This window comes from Myotis daubentonii, chromosome 1 (assembly GCF_963259705.1).
Source record: "Myotis daubentonii chromosome 1, mMyoDau2.1, whole genome shotgun sequence".
NCBI classification, from domain to species: domain Eukaryota; kingdom Metazoa; phylum Chordata; class Mammalia; order Chiroptera; family Vespertilionidae; genus Myotis; species Myotis daubentonii.
Window position 1 is genome coordinate 209,113,496 of NC_081840.1, and position 22,191 is coordinate 209,135,686.

General features: G+C 44.0%; 1 protein-coding gene and 1 pseudogene across 15 annotated transcripts in view; both read left to right on the forward strand.

Annotated features, from left to right (window-relative positions):
• Positions 1 to 4,225: 4,225 nt before the first annotated feature.
• On the forward strand, positions 4,226 to 4,635 carry LOC132241053 (ubiquitin-ribosomal protein eS31 fusion protein-like; annotated as a pseudogene).
• Positions 4,636 to 14,057: 9,422 nt separating this feature from the next.
• PDS5A (PDS5 cohesin associated factor A) overlaps positions 14,058 to 22,191 on the forward strand; it is a 114,653-nt gene continuing 106,519 nt past the window's right edge. For 13 of the 15 annotated variants that reach the window (XR_009449684.1, XR_009449686.1, XR_009449685.1 and 10 more), the window contains exons 1-2: positions 14,058 to 14,433; positions 15,296 to 15,473. Coding sequence is in view for 10 of the 15 variants with exons in the window: in XM_059673033.1 (XP_059529016.1) it covers positions 15,336 to 15,473 (138 nt within the window). In the remaining 5 variants the exon portion in view is untranslated. Of the gene's footprint in view, positions 14,434 to 14,513; positions 14,643 to 15,295; positions 15,474 to 22,191 lie in introns of those variants that run through there. The other 2 variants (XM_059673036.1, XM_059673035.1) reach the window with 2 other exon arrangements.

Genomic DNA, 22,191 nt, shown 5'->3' on the forward strand with positions numbered 1-22,191 from the left:
ACATTCGGCTCTATTCCACTTCAGATGAGATCTGGGTGTGTGAAATCCTATCAGTGGAGTATATGCAATCAGAGTTTTTACGTTGCAAAGACTGACCTCCCTCCTGTGTCAATATTCTTTTTTTTAATTAAATTTATGATGAGAGACTTCAAATTGCCTGTTGAATACAGGGACAATATCTTGTCTGTGTCTTCATCTTCAACATTTAGTATAGAACCTGCCAAATAGTAAGTGCTAAATGAATCGATGTATCAAAACCCAGTTTGAGCCCTAACCGGTTTGGCTTAGTGGATAGAGCATCGGCCTGGGGACTCAAGGGTCCCAGGTTTGATTCCGGTCAAGGGCATGTACCTTGGTTGCAGGCACATCCCCAGTGGGGAGTGTGCAAGAGCCAGCTGATCGATGTTTCTCTCTCATCGATGTTTCTAACTCTCTATCCCTCTCCCTTCCTCTCTGTAAAAAATCAATAAAATATATTTTTTTAAAAAAACAAACAACAAAACCCAGTTTGACTATTTCCACCATTTTAGAGACTGTGGAGGCCTGCAGGGAAGAGGACTTCTGTAACAATAAATGTGTCTGGAAGGCTGTGGTCCGAGGCCACTTTTGCTGGCTATAACCAGAACCAGAGAAAGTACATTGCTCTTCCTTTCTATCTAGGCAAAAGATGTACTTATGTGTACAAAGAAAGAATAACACAGTAACTCCCAGTGGCAAACCGAACAAAACCAGAGTCATCTGGGGAAAGGTAATGTGTGTTCATGGAAACAGTGGCATGGTCCGTGCCAAATTCCGAAGCAACCTTCCTGCTAAGGTCATTGGTCGCAGAATCCTTGTACTACTGTACCCCTACAGGATTTAAACTTACTGAAAAGTAAATACAAGTGGATTTGTTCTCTTGTATTTTTGTTAAAAAGAAAAACCCAATTTTACAGAGCTTCTTAACTGGCCTTTCCCCATTCTATTTTTTAAAAACCCAATACACTTGGAGACAAAACTAACTTCTATGGAAAGTTCTAGTCACAGCAGCTGTTAGGCTCAATCAATCTCTGATTCTACAACAACAGTTTTGCAAATTTAAAGAGGCTTTCAGATTGACAAGTCCTGAGGCACTGGGTTATGTTCAAACACCCAACATTTCCTATTATGTTCACTAACCTGTGCTTTAGAAAGACTGAAAAGAGAACTGATGTAGACTAGAAATATTTTCAATAGAGTGGAAAGAAGAGAGTTTTCTGGGTAAGTTTCAATTTGTCAAAAATTCAATTAACAGGAAACTTCTTATTCCCTGAAAATCATGACAAATCTGTTATGATTAGAAGCTGAAACTGTTCTTATTAAATTTCCTGCAGATTCGCTGCTTAATTTTCTTTAGTCTCTGAGTAAGTCTATGAACATTTGAACTCTGAACAGTTTTTCTAAAATAGTATTTATCTAGGTACTCCACATCCAAGAACTATTTAGTTTCTGGAATTACTTGGAAAAATTCAGAAGACAAAAGTTGCGCAAATTCAGCACATTCCTTGGACAAGTCAGATAGTGCTGGCTACCAGTTCTGATGTGGTTACATTTCTAGTTAAACCAGAAATTCAAAGTTCAGCTACTGGTTCTTAAAATCTGACATAGTCATTATAATGCTACTTGATGGTTCTAGAGATAGAAAATATTGCACTTATAACAAATTCTTAGTTAAGAAAACGAACATAAAATAATTACTTGATTATTAAATCAGCTAACTCTGCCTTTAGTGCATTGAATTTTGCACAGCCTCATTTAGAACATTACATAGTCTCATTCCTAAAGTGCTTTTAAAATTCCAGTTTGGGACTTTTATATATCAGCTGACAAGTAAATACTTTGAGCCAAAGCTTGGTGGAGCTGTGTGCCAACCAACAGTTCCATTTCTTCGGTTTCTCCAATTTGCATATTGTTCTTTTCTTTTAACTTTACAACAGGTTTTTATTTTTGCTTTCTTTCTATTACAGCGTTTGAAACCGAAAGAAATACATTTTCTCTTCAAATTTGGATGTGTATATAAATATTTGTCTGGACTTAGCACACTCGATGTCGTGGTTTTTTGGCCTATGTCTGCTCTGAAAATCAAGCTTTGTTGTCTACCCAGGAGCCCCGAGAACATAGAAAATAGCCAGAGTTTACAGTTCTTGGAAAATGAAAAGCGAATGAATTTGGAAAGGAAAACCAGTGAGAAAAAGGGTTCGATTCACCTTTGCAGGATCTGTACTGGGAACCGAAGTTACTGTTGAGGGACATCTGGTTTGTCTTGGGTGGCTGGGACCTCACAGCACCTTTGCTTCTGTAGTGGCTCATTCAAAGGCAGTTCCCACACAAGTAAAGAGTCAATCCCCAACTACAGGGCTTGAGGGTTCTCATAGAGGGGCACTCTTTAAGGCCATCCCTCTGAGCCAGAGGTTCCCAGTCTCAGGGTCTGAGGTTTGACTTCCTTCACTACCCCCAGGGCATGGCAGCATGTTCTGTCCTAAAACCCAGGGGCTGAAAATCTGACCTACACAGGGGAGCAGGGCTCTAGCATTCAGCAGAGGGGCTCAGGTATGTGCTAATGTGAATATCAGCAGTCAGGCTGGCCCAGAAATAACGAGATAGGCCCAAACTACACACTGCACAAACCTTTCTCCTGTGGTGTTCTGAGCCCAAAATTTAATGCTGCAGATAGCCCAGGCCTGAGGCAAAATGCCTCCAGAGGAAATATAACAGCTTTAATTCGGACTTGGTTGGTGCTGACCTCAAATTCTTCTCTTGCTATGGTCTTAATCTGGGGCTGGAGGACAGACAAAAGGATTACTGAATCATTTATGAAGGCCTTGGTCAAAGAGCAGCTAGTGCCTATGACATGAATCCCCACAGGGTCAAAATCTCAGCTTGTTGGTTTAACAAAAGAATCTAAAAGTTAAGAAACAGAAAAAATACTGGACAAGAAGGGTCTAGAATCCTAAAACGGCAATGGAAGAAACCTACTCTGAGTAATCTCTCAGTCTCACACTCACTTCTAGGAAGATGTTGCTACTGGCTATGAGCATTTTCCTGTGGTTCAGTGTGGGCCTTGCACCCTTCCCCAGCCTGCCAGGGAGGCAGGCAGTCGCACACATTCCTGAGGTCCCCAGCCAGCCTGTTTACCCTACAGGTCCCTGTAGGGCCTATAGGGACCTGGAGAATCTGGCTTCCTGCCTTCAATTGAGAATCCAGAATCTGAGCCCACAAGACAAATCTACAGAGGAATACCCAAGAGGATGGACACCAAGCTGAGTGAGTCTCAGGAGACATGTCGCTCCAACACATGAGCTGAGGCATTCACACAGGGGTATGTGGAATGAGGAGGGAAGTACTGCCAGGCATTCATCTTCCCTTCTAGTAAGCTAGAAACAGGAGTAACGCTAGGATGTAGGGGAAGGCAGGCAGACACGAGAAAATGGAAATCCGTTTCATTCTGTAGACCGTTTTTCCTTTTAAGCTGGTTTGGCTTGAGAGAAAAAGTGTGCCTGAGAGCCTGCTTTTGCTCTTCCTTGACTAATTATAGTAGCAGCTGTAGCCTGTGCAGTTCAGCTCCAAAAAACTGGGCTTCTGGAAAGTAGCTTCCAGGGCAAGGAGAATAAGTAGAGAGAGGTAGACCTAAGGGTCCTGGGTAGGTAACGGGGAACACCAAGGGCTCCTGCAAGCGGAAGTCATTAACACCTGCTCCTTGGAAGGGCCATTTGTACCCAGTGATCTAAGTAACCAGGCTGGCCAGCTGAGGTGGAACCCATGTGGTTCTATCAGAAGGTGCAGCCAACACTAAGGCCAGGTAGGTAGTCACTGGGGATACCTCAGAAATGTGGGCAGGCTTCTAGGACAAGAGGCCCTGTTAGTACTGGAATATGAATTGGGGATGGGACGCCCAGAGGGGCTGGCAATAAAGAAAAGCTGGCACTGTTCAAAACAGCATTTGAATACTATAGCTAAGAAAAAGGCTCCTTATCCCCTTAAGCCACACCTAGAATTGCATATTGTTCTTCTTTCATAAGAATATGAGTAAGTGAAAAAAATGAAAATGCAGATTCTAGAGATAAATTGAGATCCACAAACTTAACACAATTGAGGAAAACGTAGAAATAAGATAAGTTGTTGGTCACAGCTTTATACATGTTCTACAGGTCTCTCTCAAAGGCAAAAAATGTAGGTTTTTCCTTTCTGATCCGCATCTGCGGTGGAGATGTAGATTTTCGGGAAAACCCTCACAGGGAAGACCACTCTTGAGGTTGAACCTTCGGATAGGATAGAAAATGTAAAGGCCAAGATCCAGGATAAGGAAGGAATTCCTCCTGATCAGCAAAGACTGATCTTTGCTGGTAAGCAATTGGAAGTTGGACGTCCTTTGACTACAACATTCAAACGGAATCCACTCTTCACCTTGTGTTGAGACTTCGTGGTGGTGCTAAGAAAAGGAAGAAGAAGTCTTACACCACTCCCAAGAAGAATAAGCATAAGAGAAAGGTTAAGCTGGCTGTCCTGAAATACCACAAAGTGAATGAGAAAGGCAAAATCAGTCGCCTTCTTCGGGAGTGCCCCTTAGATGAATGTGGTGCTGGAGTTTTTCTGGCCAGCCACTTTGACAGACATTATTTTTTATTTTATTTTATTTTTTTCAGGTGATCATCATAGCCGGGTTCTCTTGTCAGGGTCTCCAGCCAGGTTCTGTAGCCATGTTCTCTCGCTAGGTTCTCCAGCCAGGTTCGGTTGCCAGGTTCTGTAGCCGGGTTCTTCAGCCAGGTTCTCCAGGTTCTCCAGCCAGGTTCTGTGGCCATGTTCCCTCGCTAGGTTCTCCAGCCAGGTTCTGTCCAGGTTCTCCAGCCAGGTTCAGTCACCAGGTTCTAGTCAGATTCTCTTGCCATGTTCTATCCAGGTTCTGTAGCCAGGTTCTGTCTCTAGGTTCTCCAGCCAGGTTCTCTTGCTAGGTTCTGTCTCTAGGCTCTGTTGCCAGTTTCTGTCCAGGATCTTTTGCCATTTTCAGTCTCTAGGTTCTGTCTCTAGGTTCTGTGTAGGTTCTGTGTCTAGGTTCTGTGTTGACAGACTTATTGTGGCAAGTGTTGTCTGACCTATTGCTTCAACAAACCAGAAGACAAGTGATTGTATTTAGGTTAATAAAAGACACAAACTAACATTTGATTGTTGAATTTTATTCCAGTGAATGTTTTTTAAGCATCAAAAGTTGATGGATCAAATTAATAAACTATACTTTGGCAGAATAGTTCCATTATATTTAATATCAGCTGTCTAGATAATAAACCAGTTTGTGTTTCTGTCAAAAAAAAAAAAAAAGCAAAACTTTAGCTTCAAAAATGAGAATGATGAAATTTGTCTCTCAGAAGGCACAATGTTTTGCTTTCTTATTGCTACTAACCAACCCATTTTAAGACAAATGGCAAGTATGGCTGGTGTATTTGTTTCCCAGAGGTGTTGTAACAAAGTACCACAAACACAGTGGCTTAAAAGGGCAGAAATTCATTCTCTTACTGTTCTGGAGGCCCAAAGTCCGAAATCAGGGTGTCAGCAGGGCCCTCTTCCCTCTGAAGGCTAAAGGAAAGATCCCTCCCTTGCTTCTGGTGGTTGCTGGGAGTCCTTGCTGTTCTTTGGCTTGCAGCGCCATCACTGCAAGCTCTGACTCTGTTTTTACCTGGCCTTCTTCCCTGCAGGTCTTCTTATAAGGACACCAGTCACTGATTTAGGGCCCACCCTCAGTATGACTCCATTTTAACTAATTACACCTGCAAAGACCCAAATAAGGTCACATCTGGAGGCTCCAGGTGGACATGAATTTGGAGGGCACCATTCATCCCACTAAAGCTGGGTTCATGGGTCATGGATGAGATTTCTTAAAGTCCAATTGTTAACTCTAAATCAGGTCATTTGGGGGTTAAACATCAGAAATTTGCTCAGATTAGCTCAAGTAAAAAGGACCTTTAGTGTAAGGAAATAATTATGTGGAGTCCAAGGAAAACTGAACATTCAAGACAAAAATTAGGGCAACTCAAGTTTCCGTAGCATATACATATGTAGAGAGTTAAAGGCCTTTACCATTTTGCACTGTTAAAATTCAGCGAAAAGTTCCATCTGTTGCTGAGTCTTAGTTCCCAGACAACCTCTCTCATGATATTTTGTTTGGCTCAGCTCAGCCTGTGAATGGCATTTTCCTGGTTCAGGTATCACTGCAGGCTCAGTCAGCTCTGTGTGTGTGTGTGTGTGTGTGTGTGTGTGTGTGTGTGTGTGTGTGAGAGAGAGAGAGAGAGAGAGAGAGAGATAGAGAGAGAGAGAGAGAATATACAGTACAGGGCTGGAATAAGAACAACTCTCTTAAAAGAGTTTGCAGGCCCCGGCCAGGTACAACCAATGAAAAAATAAATATGTGGAACAACAAATCAGTCTTTCTCATATCAGTAAATAATTTTGCTGTTGTTAATCCTCACCAGAGGAGATTTTTCCATTGCTTTTTAGAAAGAGTGGAAGGGGAGACAGAGAGAGAGAAACATCCATGTGTTGGTTGCCTCCTGCATGGGTCAGGACCGGGGCCCGGGATCCAGCCTACAACCAAGGTATGTGCCCTTGACTGGAATCTGACTCAGAATCCTTCAGTCCACAGGCCGATGCTCTATCTACTAAGTCAAACCAGGTAGGGCCAGTAAGTAAAAATTTTTATAAAAAGAGTTTGCAGAGGGGAGACAATGATTATCCTCTCTAATACATTTTGATAAATGAATCTCTTTTGCATTTAATGTAATATTTGTCATAAGTTTTACTTTCTTAATTAGTTTAATCATATAAAACAATAGTTTGACATCCCAAGCTTTATAATAAAAATATGCTATAATGTGATTATTCAAAGTTTAATTACCCTGAAAATTGTCCTAACACTGGCAACTTGATAAAGGGATGCAAAGTGGCATCCATATAAAATATAACTCCAAATAATTTCTAACTTTGCTAACACAATTATAAAAAAAAGTCAGACTTTGGGGGATATTACTTCAAAAATATTAAAGTCTAATTTTTTGGAAAATTTTTGAGTTTGTCTTATTATTGTGTTTTCTCTTCTAGACCTCAGGTGCCCTTAATTGGATTAATCATAATTCTTAGGTTATAATGAACATATGAGAAGTCACTACTCTGCCCCAAAATAAAGCTTTAATAAGAATATATCAGTTCAGCCGGCATGGCTCAGTGGTTGAGCATCGACCTTTGAACCAGGAGATCATGGTTTGAATCCCAGTGAGGACTCAATCCCCAGTAGAGGGCATGCAGGAGGCAGCGGATCAATGATTCTCTCTCATCATTGATGTTTCTATCTCTCCTTCCTCCTTCCTCTCTGAAATCAATAAAAAAATTTTTAAAAAAATATAAATATCTACCCATGGCCCTGGCAGGGTAGTTTAGCTGGTTAGAGCATCATCCTGATACACCAAGGTTGCAGGGTCAACCCTCGGTCAGGGCACATACAAGAATCAACTAATGGATGCATAAATAAGTGGAACAACAAATCAATCTTTCCATCTCTCTCTCTCTCTCTATCTCTCTCTCTCTCCCTTCCTCTCTCTAAAATCAATACTAAAAAAAGGATTATATCTACCCATGTATTCAGTTTCTCATCTTGCCCCCTGTGTTTCCTATTCCCCCTTGTACTTCAGGGTTAACCACAACCCTGAGCCTTGTTTTTGGATTTTATGAGCAGGTTATCATATTATGTCACTAAGACTTACCCATGTTGCTTGTACTGGTAGTTTCTTTCATATTTGAAAATATTTAGTTTTAGTTTGCTGCCCTTGCTTGTTAAATAATACTTAATTTTGATTGAATAACTCTAAGAAAGTTAATATAACTTATAAAGCATTTCAGACTTCACACTTTAAATTGAAGAAAGATGGCTCAGTTGGTTGGAGCATCATTCCATGCACCGAAAGATGGTAGGTTCAATTCCCAATCAGGCACCCAGGTTTTGGGTTCAATCTGAGTTGGGGCACGTGTATTGATGTTTCTCTCACTCACATGAATGTTTCTCTCTCTCTCCCTCCCTTACTCTCTCTAATATCAATTTTTAAAAAGTAATTAAAAAATAAATAAATTGAAGAGATATACATGGAGACCAGGATATTAGACAGAATTCAAATAAAATCTTTAAATTACTATGACAAACAAGTTAATCATTAACATCTTGGTCATACTAGACCAAAATGATTCAGACTTCTTTTTTTTCTTTTCTTTAGCAGTCATGTCAAGTCATTCAATACAGATAGATATGTTATTATCATATGCCTAAATATATTTAACTTTCAACAAATGTAAGCCAAGATGTCAGTGATATCTGGAACAACATTAAAATTAAAGTATAATTTTTTTTTTTAGTTTCCCAGTGAATATGACATATTGTTAAAATTTCTCTGTGACCAGAGGTACATGGATGATTCATATTTATAGTTTGTAAAATTACCCAGGATAGATTTAGCAAGTTACATTTCAAACTGAAAATCAAGTAAGTAATTTCAGAAAAATAGAATAAACACATTTTTAAAAATTGCTTTAAATATCTTAAATATTTTTGCAATTTTACCTGTTTGGTTATATTTGTACCTTAGTACACTTTCACTGTAAATCACTTTAGTCTCCTAATACCCCAATTCAGCTTTTCAACTTATCACTGTGCTCAGTATCTACAGCATTCAGTATGAACACAATTTATCTTCTATCTTCATCTTCTCTCAGTCACTCCTACAAACTCTATACCCTAGAATTGCACTGTTCAATGCAGTAGTCTCTAGCCACATATGGCTGTTTAGATTTTAAATCTTGAATTAAATTAAAACTTCAGTAGCCACTTTTCAAGTATTACAGAGTCACATGTGGCTAGTGGCTACTGTACTGGACAATGCAGGTATGGAACATTCCCACTGTTCCAGAAATTTCTATTGGACAGAACTGCCCTAGAGTTTGGATCTAGAATTTCTATATAGATAGAATTTGTGGTTAGCAACATGGTTGAAATATGGGTTTAGGGATTTATTCTGAAACTGCATTAGATGTCATTCTGTACATAAATTGTATGCTTGGATTTGTGAATATGGGCGGGGGTCTGATAGTAATTATGTGGGAGTAGAATAAGGCTCACAAAGCCATTCTTTTAGTCAATCATTGTTCTAACCACACCAAACTCCACCCCCCGCCCCTCAAAAATATTGCACTTAATTTCCTTCAGGCCTTTGTTCACCTTGTGGTGATTTCTATTAGCTATTACCCTTCCCACAACAACTACTCATCAAAATAACTCACCATGCCGAAACCGGTTTGGCTCAGTGGATAGAGCGTCGGCCTGCGGACTGAGGGGTCCCGGGTTCGATTCCGGTCGGGGGCATGTGCCTGGGTTGCGGGCACTTCCCCAGTGGGGGATGTGCAGGAGGCGGCTGATCGATGTTTCTCTCTCATCGATGTTTCTGACTCTCTATCTCTCTCCCTTCCTCTCTGTAAAAAATCAATAAAATATATTTTAAAAAAAAAATAAAAAAATAACTCACCATTCAAGGCCCAGCCTCAGAAGATCCTTCCTTTGGGAAGCTACCATAGCACTTCTTTTCTAGGCTCACAGAAAATGTAGTTCAAAACTCTATTATCTATACACTAGGGGCCCGGTGCACGAAATTCGTGCACTGGGTGTGTGTGGGGGGGAGTGTCCCTCAGCCCAGCCTGCCCCCTCTCACATACTGGGAGCCCTCAGGCGTTGACCCCCATCACCCTCCAATCGCAGGATTGGCCCCTTGCCCAGGCCTGATGCCTCTAACAGAGGGTCAGGCAGGGGACCCTCATTTCCCCCCATCACTGGTTCTGCCCCCAGCCCAGGCCTGATGCCTCTGGCCCAGGCATCAGGCCTGGGCAGGGGACCCCCAGACCCCTCCGATTGCTGGCTCTGCCCCTTGCCCAGGCCTGATGCCTCGGCCAGAGGCGTAGATTCCCATCACCCTCCGATCGCCTGATCGGCCCCTTGCCCAGGCCTGACGCCTCCGCCAGAGGTGTCAGGCTTGGACAGGGGACCCCCATCTCCCCCTGATCACTGGCTCTGGCCCCTGCCCAGGCCTGAGGCCTCTGGCCCAGGAATCATGCCTGGGCAGGGGACCCCCATCTCCCTCTGATCGCTTGCTCCATCCCCCGCCCAAGCCTGAGGCCTCTGACCCAGGCTTCAGGCCTGGACAAGGGGACCATCATATCCCCCCAATCCCCGGCTCCGCCCCCCCCAGGCCTGATGCCTCTGGCCCAGGCATCAGGCCTGGGCAGGGGACCCCCAGCCCCCCGCCCAGGCCTGATGCCTCGGCCAGAGGAGTTGACCCTCATCACCTTCCGATCACCAATCACCGGATCGGCCCCTTGACCAGGCCTGAGGCCTCCGGCAGAGGTGTCAGGCCTGGGCAGGGGACCCCCAGCTCCCCGCGGTTGCAGGCTCCGCCCCTGCCCAGGCCTAACGCCTCTGGCTTAGGCGTCCGGCCCGGGCAGCGGGGGGCACCGCGATCGCGAGGGCTCCGCCCCTGCCGCTGCAGGATGCTTCTGGCTGAGGCATCCGCCCTGGGCAGCGGGGACCCACAGCTGCAGCGGCCCCGCGATCATGGGCTCTGCTTTAGGCCCAGGCAAGAGACCCCTAGCTCCTGGGACTGCCAGCTTCAACTGTGCCCAGCTCCCATCGCTGGCTCCACCCCTACTTCCTGCTATCACTGGCCAGGGCGGCAAAGGCACCTGATTCTCCGATCATGGCTGGGGGGCAGGGCAAAGGCGGCCCCAGGGCTGCCTTTGCCCTGCCCCCCAGCTCTTAGCTCCCCCCTGGGTTTCCGATCACTGTCAGTGGCAGGGGGCTTCTTCCTGCTTTCCCTTTCACCTCCCTGCATTGTGCCTACATATGCAAATTAACCGCCATCTTGTTGGCAGTTAACTGCCAATCTTAGTTGGCAGTTAATCTGCATATAGCCCTGATTAGCCAATGAAAAGGGTAGCGTCGTATACCAATTACCATTTTTCTCTTTTATTAGTGTAGATAAAAGCCTAAGCAACCATTACAACCAAAGGACCAGTCAACCAGTCGCTATGACGTGCACTGACCACCAGGGGCCAGACGCTCAAAGCAGGAGCTGCTCCCTGGTGGTCAGTGCACTCCCACAGCCCACCTTCCGCGGTCCCTCTCCCCAGCAGGCCGGCCCCAATTAGTCCCAACTGGGACTGGGCAAGATGGCCCTGATTGGCTCCAATTGCCAGCCAGGCTGAGGGACCCCACCAGTGCATGAATTCGTGCACCGGGCCTTTAGAATATATTACAGCCTTGCCTCATTGTATGTCTGATTCCTCCAGTAGATCCCAACACTGTCAAGAGCACGGACTTTGTCTTTGTTTTTTAAATATTTCCCCAGTACTCAGTACAATGCCTTACCCCTTGCAGGAGCTCAGTAAATGTTCGTTAAACTAACTTTTAAATAGCTTGGATGTCTAAAAGATATCCTAACACTAAATCTGCTGCAAGCATAGTCCCCCTCCTCTCAGTTAGTGGTTACTTGATCTTAGTTACTCAGGTCTAAACTTTCTAGGCACTTTACAAATGTTAACTTATTTATTCCTCATAATGGCCCTCTGAAATAAAAACTATTATCCCTGTTTTACAGATGAGGAAAATGAGGCACAGAAAGATGAAGAAATTTGTGCAAGGTTGCTTAGCTCATAGAACCTAAATCATATCATGTCTCTTCTCTGTTTGAAACATTCCAATAATTCCTCCATTTCAGTCACAGTACAAGCCAAAGGCTTAAACGGCTATATGTGATCTGCACCCCCCCCCCACTCTATTTTCCTCCATAGCAATTTATTTATTTATTTACATTATCTCTCCCCAAACAAATTAAACTCCATCAAAGCATGCCAGGATTTTTGTCCCCTTCCCCACTGCCGATTTTTTTCTCAGTGCCCAAAACAATGCCTTGAATACTAGGCCCCCTTAAAATAATTGTTGCACAAATTATTCTATCTCATTTACTGTAAGTGAAAACAAATGTTTAAGAAGTAAAAACAGGAATTTCAAAATTCCTGAATTTTAGAATGATACAAACTTACGTGTTGTAATTCTTGGGGATTACTATCTTTTGAGTTCATAAAGTCAAACAATGTTAACAAAACAATACATTGTATAAAATTGAAATTTGTGTTCCTGGCTGGTGTGACTCAGTGGTTAAGAATGGGCCCATGAATCAGGTTACCGTTTGATTCCTGGTCAGAGCACATGCCCAGGTTGTCAGATAGATCCCCAGTAGGGGGCGTGCAGGAGGCAGCTGATGGGTGGTTCTCTCTCAATATTTCTATCTCTCTGTCCCTCCCTCTTCCTCTCTCCAAAATTAATAAAAATATATTTTAAACAATAATAATAAAATTTGTGTACATATACAAACTCCATTTAATGGGTAAATTACTTACTGCAAGAATGAAAATGAAAGGCATCAGTCTTTTTAAAAAAATATATTTTTATTGATTTCAGGGAAAAAGGGAGAGGGAGAGAGAAACATCAATGATGAGAGAGAATCATTGATCAGCTGCCTCCTGCATGCCCCCTATGGAGATCGAGCCTGCAACCTGGGCATATGCCCTTGATCGGAATCGAACCTACCACCCTTCAGTCTGCAGGGGGATGATCTATCCACTGAGCCAAACCAGCTAGGACAAAGCATCACTCTTCATTAGCACCCCGCTCCGTTAACCAACTGAGCTAACCAGCCACTCAACAAAAACATCACTCTAGTTATTTAAATTACATAAAAAAACAACACAGTGAAAGGGACAGGGTAAAATGAGTAGGTTTTGGGAAATTTAATAGTTTGGATAAAAACAATCTTGTGCTTGCTACTCTATCTAGATGCCAAAGAACAAAGCACAGACTTTTAGGCAGAATTCTAGCAAATCAGCAACTGTAGCAAGATCACTGGAATCTCCCTTGTGAAATAACGGAAAAACAATTCAGTGAGTGCAGTACCTTTAACATTTAAGACCAAGTAGTAAAGGATGTGGGGAAGCCCAATGGATATCCATCAAGAATAATTTAAATAAATAATCGCATATCATTTTAAACTATGGCCGTTGTCAGTTTCAAGAGCTGAAAGCTATTTCATCTTACTGTGGTTTTTTCAAGACCGGCTTCTGAAATGATGTGCTTCTCAGGTTCCTTTGCTCAACTTGGTACATTAAATCGCTCAAAGCCTTTGCATTGGGTTTTCCTCTGGATGGAAGAAAAGGTCATTCTTTGGCATATTTATCACATTTTTTTTAAAATGAATTTTCCATATTCACGAGAACCATCTAGCTAACTTGAAAACCTGCTCATGTCTGGGTTCTACGGTTTGGGAGTGGAGCCCAGGAACCTACGTTTCGGACCATTCTTTTGAGAACCACTCCACTCTGATATTTTTTATACTTTACAGCTTTCAAAATAGTAATTTTAAAAATCTAAAGAGGAGAGGGCTCAACGCCGGTGGTTGTCAGAAGGCACAAGAATGAGCAGCCCACGTTGTGCCAAGTTGCAAAACTTTTCCTCCGTTTGCAGACCTCCTGTCCCTCGGGGAGAAAAGCAGTTCCTTTTCACCGAGCAATTAACCGTTTTCAACCAGTTCCGTCCACGTCCCTCAGGACGACCCCCAAAAGCCACGCACTCGTTTCCGCGCCCCAAGTTACAGCCCTGTGCGTCCTGCACGCCCTCGCCCGGCCGCGGGGACCCGGCGCTTCCCGCCACCAGGCTCCGCGGCTTGCCCTCTGGGCCGCGTCCGCCCCGCGGCGCTCGGCGCGGCAGGTCTTGGCGCCAACCGGCTGGCGGCGCTGTCCGCCCCACGCGCGGCGCCCAGGCCCGAGGGAGGCGGGGGCTCGGCGGGCGGAGGAAGGGGCGGGAGCGAGCGCGCGCCCTGCTCTCGCGTGCTCTCGCTCCGCTCACGCGACCGGCCGGCGTGTGTGCGCGGCGTCGGCTCCGGGGGCTCGGGCGGCCGGGCGCGCGCCGCTGCGAGGGGCGTCCGGGTCCGGGTCCGGGTCGGCGTGCCCGGCCGGCGCGAGGGGCGGGCGGGCGGACGCGCCGCGGGGGTTCCGGGCGGACACACGCGCGCACGGTCCCGGAGGAGCCTTCTCCGAGGCTGCTCTTCCCCGGCCGGACGGAGAGCGGCAGTGTCTCCCCGCCCAGCGCACACTCGCCCCGCGTCTCCCCCCGCGGCGGCGGCTCCTCCTCGGCACCGCCAGCCCCAGCGCCGCTCCGGGGCGGGAGGCGGCGGCGGCGGGACCCACGGAGCCGCTTTGTGTGCAGCCCGACGAGGGGCGGCGGCGCAACCACCTGACAGAGGCCCGGGCGCTCGATGCACCTTCCGCCCGCATGAGGAGGAGGAGGTAAAGGCGGCGGCGCGGCTCTCGCCCTCGGCGGGTGGAGGGAGGGGACGGAAGGGGAGATCGGAGGGGGGGGGCGCGGGGCCGAGGCCCGGCGGGGCCGCCCGGAGGTGCCGGTGAGGCCTGGGTGGCGTGGGACCCGGCGCTCAGGCACCGGGGGCGACCGCAGCCGCTGGGGTCCCTGAGCCCAAGTTGCAGGAACAAAATGTGAAGTGCGGGGCCGCGTCAGCCTCTTCCCGGCGCGGGGCTCGGGGGGGAGGGCGGCTGGTTTTCCCCTCCCGCGGGGGTGGGGAGCGGGGCAGCGGAGGGGCGGCAGCGCGGCGGGGGCGCCGGGGGTCCGGAAGCGCGGCCCGGCGAGGGCGATCGTCCCCGGGAGCCGCCGCTGCGTGCGATGCCGGTCGGGTCCCTAGTTTTGCGGCCTAAGCCGAGCCCGATAGGCCTCGCGTCTCCTTTCCCGAAGGCGGCCGGCCGTGCGGGGGGGACCCCGCGTGCCTCTCCGGTGGAGCCGGGGCCTCGGGGGCCCTCGCCGGACTCCCGAGGCCGCCAAACTTGGGACCTCGGTGCTCGGGGACGGGTTTCATTGTGAGGGAAGGAATGGGGAACTCCTGGCGCTGCTCGGCGCTCCCCCGGCCGCGGCGGCGGCTGCCGGGGTGAGCCCCGTGGGCTCGGGGGCGCCCGCGTGCGTGGGGGCGGCGGGGCGGCCGCCACACTCCCAGCCCCGGGGAAGGAGCGGGTTGGCGGGGCGGCCGCCGCGTCCCCGGCCTCCCGGGCGAGAGGGCCCTTTGCAGATGAGAGGTTTTTGAAATGAAAAAAGAGGTTACAAAGTCGCCCCTTGGCCGCTGAACTTTTGTTTTCTGACCGATAGAGGCCGGTAGAGGACTGCGAGAGAAAAGTTGTCCCCCAGGATGGACTTCGCGGCGCAGCCCAAGCCCGCCGCTGCCCTCGGCGGCGTGGGGAGTGCCGACGGGAAGATCGCCTACCCCCCGGGGGTCAAGGAGATCACCGACAAGATCACCACCGACGAGATGATCAAGCGGCTGAAGGTGAGTGTCGTCGGGGCGGCGGGCCCGCCTTCCCCGGAGCCAGGGGGGAGGTGCCCTCGCGGGGCGTCCACGCGGCAGGCCTGCGGGAGGTTCACCTACCAGGGGTTTCTGAGAGCTCATCGCCTTCTCCACCCCCTCCCCACGGTATTGTTCTCTCCTGGCTTATCTTCGTTTCTCTGTGTTTGTTTGTTTGTTTGTTTTTTGGCTTATCTTTGAATAATAAGTTGGGGGGGGGGCAGGGATATAGCCATTATGGGAAATTAAAAGGAGTGTTATGTGTGTGTTTTAATCTTGCCTTTTTTTTTTTTAAGCATAAGAATTCAACTTTTAAAGGCCCCCCCCCCGAAATATTTATGAGAATACTGTTTAAAGTAGCTTGCAACCTTAAGTGTAGGTAATAATTAGTCTGAGAAGTCCCGTTTTCATCAACTTCTGAAGAGACTTGATTTAAGTAAGAAAGGTATTTTTTTTTAAATTGTCACAATTTTCTAATTTCCACAAACTTAAGTGTGGATATAGTATGGTTAAACTTTGACAGAAGGTACTGACTTCAAAATCCAGGCTTGAAGTAAGGTGATGTTTTAGGTCCATATGTTCAAAGGGGTTGTAAGAAAAAGTATTGTGGCTTCTTTTATAAAGAGTCATTTTTATTTAGTTTAGCAAGGGGAGGGGGAGACCTTTTTTCCTCCCGAGGGCCATTTGGATATTTATAACATCATTCGTGGGCCATACAAAATTATCAACTTAAAGATTAGCCTGCTATATTTGCTCAAACATTTAATTAACTCACCGCCAGTGCCGTGGCAGGGCCAGACCAAATCACTTCTCGGGCTGGATGTTCTCCACCCCTGGTTTAAAGCATGGTGGTCTTAAGGTCCAGGGTGTAAGTTTCAGCTTTATGTTGGCCAGTTTTTTGCTGTGTTGCATGGCTAGATTGTGGCCACAGCCTTACAAAATAAGTTCCATTCTTGTTAAGGGATCGGCTTGATGCAGCAGTTCTCAACCAGGGCATCTTTGAAATGAAAAAAGAGGACATTTGCCAATACTGAAAACATTTTGGTTGTCAAAATTGAGGCTAGATTGAAGCAGGGAATCCAGCTAGGAAACTGTTAATAGTAGTCTAGGTGAAAGGTATTAAAATCTTGAGGTAGGGCTATGATAGTGGGAATAAAGAAGTAGGGAATGATCCAAGAGACAATTCAGAGTTAGAATCAGATGTGGTGGGAGGTGAGAGAAGAAACACTGTTGATAGTGTTTCTGCCTTGAGCAACTTGGTGAAATGTATTTTTAGGGAATGATCTTGCCCCTTTGCTCTTAGAGCTTAGTATAGTGCCTAGTAAATGTTTACTGTGCTGTGAGTGTTTTAATGAATACTTTAAGTATTCTTTTAGTTCATGCTTAATATCTAATAATTTGTTACCTCTTTGGAAGAAATGGGACACAATACCTTCCATTGAAATAACTCTTGCCCTGGCCAGTTAGCTCAGTTGGTTAGAACATGGTCCTGAGATGCCAAAATTATGGGTATGATCCGCGGTCAGGGCACATACAAGAATCAACTAGTGAATGAATAAATAGAATAACAAGTCAATCTACCTCTCCCTCCCTCCCTCCCTCCCTCCCTCCCTCCCTCCCTCCCTCCCTCCCTCCCCCCCCCCCTCGCTCCCTCCCTCCCCTCCCCCTCTCCTCTTCTCCCCCTTTATCCCTCTCTAAAAGTCAATAAATAAAAATTATAAGTAAATATTGATACTAAAGATTATATATGAAGGTCTTAATTGATGTTTCTTTCTTTCTTTTTGCAAAACAAGTTATTTTGATGAAAAAATGCAGTAGTTAGCGATTGAAAGTTATTTCCCCAATAAAATACTACATACCATAAAAGTAATGGACCATTTTCCTACAAATGAAAGCAAAGGTCTTATTAGTTACCAAAACCACACATTATTGAGTTCCAACTTCATTTTAATTGATGTTTTTTAAGGTTATATTGAGTGTTTTGAGATGCTAAAAAATTATGAAATATAAAACTTAAGTAAAATATTTATGGATTTTTTATTGTACTCATATTAAGAATATTAAAACTTGAAGTCTGGTGATGGATAATCTGGTTTAAAAGTTATAACTATACATTTTCCACTTGAAAATAGATTAAATATCAGAAGTACTGTTAATCACAAATGGATATAAAACCAAGTCTAGAATGAGCATTGGGTTAGAATATTCATTATGAGTTATTTTGGAAGTTAAAATTGACATATATATTAACTAATTTGAGGGTCCCATGCTAAAATTTTGCTTTTCTCAAGAATTCTTGCCCTGGCCCAGTGTAGTGTTAGCCTGCACACCAAAGGGTCACAGGGTCGATTCCCAGTTGAGGGCACATACATGGATTGAGGGTTTGCTTTCCATGGGGAGGCAATCAATCGATGTGTCTCTTTCACATTGATTTTTCTCTCTCTCTTCCTTTCTCTGAAAAAGCAATGCTAAAAATATCTTCAAGTGAAGATTAACAAAACAAAAAAATAATTCTGAATATTTTGTTTTCCTCCCACCTTTCCTCCCACCTTTTGACTTAGTACTATTTTGAGTTTTTAGGGATCCTTGTTTTGTTAAAGTATTACTGTCTCATTTGAAGTGTGGATTTTTAAACAGTGTTTAACTGTATTTTTGTTTGTTAGACCTTTAGTTATGAGCAAATTTTATAAATTCAGTAATTACTATTACATAGCAACGATGTTCAAATGCTAAATAAATACAAAGAGGGCTTAAAGACAAGTAAAATCATGGTCAATGGAATTCAGAGATATTTGGCCTAAACTCTTTAGTTTAAAGAATAGAACAAGCATATTTATAGTGAAAACATAATTTTAGAGTAAGAAGGATCTTAAAAGAAGTTCTGTAACTCCCCTGTTTTACAGATGACAAAAAGGCCCAAAGTGGCCTAGTAACATTTACCAAGATCAATAGTCATAAGGCAATTTAGTGGCACAGCCAGGGCAATAGCATTATATTTATTTTTATTCTTAGAGCTGCCTTTGTCTAAGAAATCTAAGTAGAACTAAGAAGTTGTGGTTTTTATGCCCTGACTGGGTGGCTCTGTTGGTTGGAGCGTTGTCTTCTTGTACACCAGAAGGTTTGGGGTTTAATTCCCGGTCAGAGCACATACCTAGATTGCATATGGGAGGTAACTGTCGATGTTTCTCTCACATCCATGTTTCTCTCTCTCCCTTCCTCTCTAAAAACCAATAAAAACATATCCTCGGGTGAGGATTACAAAAAAAAAAGAAAAGAAATTGTGCTTTTTATTATGCAGTTGAACACACCAAAATGAAAAGAAAGGAAATCAATGAGAGTTACTTTTGGTCTTTTGCAGGGAGATATATAGGACAGCATTTTTTTTAACATTAGAGAGAAACTATTGTGATGCTTTGAAGCTTCCTTGAAAATAATTCCTAGAGTATGCCTTTGAAAAGCTAAGCTATCCTTTCATGTATTGGAAGTTTGGATTTCTAAGAAAGGATTGTTTTGTCCAATCACATTGGCCTTCTGTCAGTTCCTTGAACATGCCATGTTTATTTCTGCCTAGACACATTCCATATTATGTAGGCCATATGTACCATTCTCCTCAGTTCATTTGTCATTTATTTATTGTCCTTTTTTTGGTTAATCCTCACCCGAGAATTTTTTCCATTGATTTATAGAGAGAGTGGAAGGGACCGGAAGAGACAGACAGAAACATTGATGTGAGAGAGACATATTGATTGGTTGCCTCCTGCATACACCCTGACCAGGGCAGGTACATGCCCTTGACTGGAATCGAACCTGGATCCTTCAGTCCATGGGCCAATGCTCTATCCACTGAGCAAGACCAGCTAGGGGTATTTGTTCTTCTTAAGAGAAGTCTTTTAGATTTCCCATTATATACTCTTTTACCCCTTTCATATCACTTAGAGTTATGATATTACACTTATGCAAATGTTTGATTTGTTTCCCCAACTTTTCTGTAAGCTTTGTGAATCAAGGTACCATATCTGTATTTATTTTTGTATCCTCCCAGTGCCATGTTTAATGCTTGGTATATAATCAGGTGCTCAACAAGTATTAGTTGAATGAACAAATGAATACTTTGTATTAATACTGGATTAGAGAAATATTTTTATTTTTGAAAATGAAAGATAATTTGAAAATATTTTGAATTACAGCTAAGTACTTTATCTGTATACCAGAGATGATAACATACATACTTAAAATTTTAGAACTAAAAGGTAGTTTAGAGTTTATTGGATTTTGTTCTAATTTTCCATGTGAAAAAACCGAGTCTGAGAGGCTGTCACCAACCCTAGTCACAGAAAGCTGAAAGCTGTCATTAACAGTTTTGTTACTTAGATAAGTTCCAATTACATATTAACTAGAGGCTCAGTGCACAAAATTCGTGCGTGGGTAGGGTCCCTAGCAGCTGCTGGCTGCCCAGCCCCACCCCCTGGTCAAACTCCCTGTCAAGGGGACACTCTGCATATTAGGCTTTTATTATATAGGAATGACAGAAGTAGCCATACTAAAATTAGTTGGCTGTTGGAAGAACAGCAAATCATTTGCTACCAATGTTAGATTAAGTGTGAAGATCTATAGTTCACAAATAGCCTCCCTTTTATATAGCTAAGCATTCTGAAACTAATGCAGGTAAGTTTTGTAACATTCAAAATATACCTATAAACAATGTGGTACAAAGTTCCATTAAGTGATTCTACCCATAGTTTGTTATACACAGTCTGTTTCTGATCATGTGCTACTACAGAGCTATGTGCCACACACATTCTTGTTCCTTCCTTTTTTGCTATTTTGGAGATGGGAGGCCCTTGATAAACCTTGGTTTTAAGAGGGGGGGATGGGCAGGGTGAAATTTGTTTCTGATATACATTTCTTATTACCTGGCTTCAGCTCAGCGCCCTAGACCAGTGGTCGGCAAACTCATTAGTCAACAGAGCCAAATATCAACAGCACAACAATTGAAATTTCTTTTGAGAGCCAAATTTTTTAAACTTAAACTATACAGGTAGGTACATTGTTATTAATGTAATTAGGGTACTCCTAAGCTGGCCTTTGCTAAAAACGTCCTCAATCTGATTGAGGTACGTTCGCTGAGGTAGACTCCTTCCAACTCTCCCATCCACACTCATCTTGTATACTTGTTTCATCTATCTCCTTTCGTTCATCCTCTCTATGTCCAAACCATCTCAGCATACCTTTCTCAGTCCTCGACACTACATCTTTCACTCCACAACGTTCCCTGTATGTTCGCGCCCGCACGTGGTATTTTGTGGAAGAGCCACCCACACTCGGGGCCAAAGAGCCGCATGTGGCTCGTGAGCCACTGTTTGCCGACCACTACCCTAGACAGTTTTCTGGCCATAACTTTATACCTAAATCAGCTATATTTGTTCTGTAGGAGAATCAAATCAAAATAATTACTACCTTAGTGCTAAGAATTAGGAAAGATAAAATAATAGGATTTTATTTTTCTGAAAATGTCCTCCATTTTTCTCCTACCAGGTCTTGTAGTTTTTTGCATTTGTCTATAATCTTTGCCTTTGTGTCAGCCATTCTCCCTTTTCCCCACATTCTCACTTCTGCTTTCTATAGTCTGGCCTGTTTGATAGTTTAATAGGAATAAGGATTTGATGGGCTTGATTTTAAGGTAGGACAGTCTCCTTTTCTCATCAAACCTAGGTTGGGAGAGGGGAAGAATAGGTTGGGGGCAGGAGGGCTTTGAATTCTTTCCCTTTCCTTTCCTCCAGGTGGACTCCAGAAATACTTAATTTTGTTGTAATTATTTTCATCTCCATAAATGACTTTTATTGCCAATGCAGTATGTTAATTTTACATAAAATTCAGTATGTAATTTCAACTGAATTCTGCTCATATATTTTAATATTTGTATTAATGCAGAAGATTCTGCTAAGAATTAAGAAATTAAATGGAGAGGCAAGATTTCTTAAAATCAAACCCTAAAATATAGCCAATTTGTGTTTGTGCAGTAGTACTTAGTGCAGCACAGTTCTTATTTTAGATGTTGATTTGTGTAGAACCATTCTGGTTTTCAGTTGTATAACAAACTATTCCCCAAATTCAGTGGTTTAAAACAGCAACTTTTTAATTTAAATTTTTATTTATTGATTTGAGAGAGTAAGGTGGAGAGAGAAAAACATTGATTTGTTGAGCCTCTGATTTTTTTTTAAATTAAATCTTTATTGTGCAAATTATTACAGTTGTTCCTCTTTTTTCCCCCCATAGCTCCCCTCCACCCAGTTCCCACCCCACCCTCTGCCCTCACCCCCCCCCCATCCATAGGTGTACGATTTCTGTCCAGTCTCTTCCTGCACCCCCACACCCTTTTCCCCCAAAGAATTGTCAGTCCACTCCCTTTCTATGCCCCTGGTTCTATTATATTCACCAGTTTACTCTGTTAATCAGATTTTTTATTCAATTGGTTTTTAGATTCACTTGTTGATAGATATGTATTTGCTGTTCATAATTTTTATCTTTACCTTTTTCTTCTTCCTCTTCTTAAAGAATACCTTTCAGCATTTCATATAATGCTGGTTTGGTGGTGATGAACTCCTTTAGCTTTTTCTTACCTGTGAAGGTCTTTATCTGACCTTCAATTCTGAATGATAGCTTTGCTGGATAAAGTAATCTTGGTTGTAGGTTCTTGGTATTC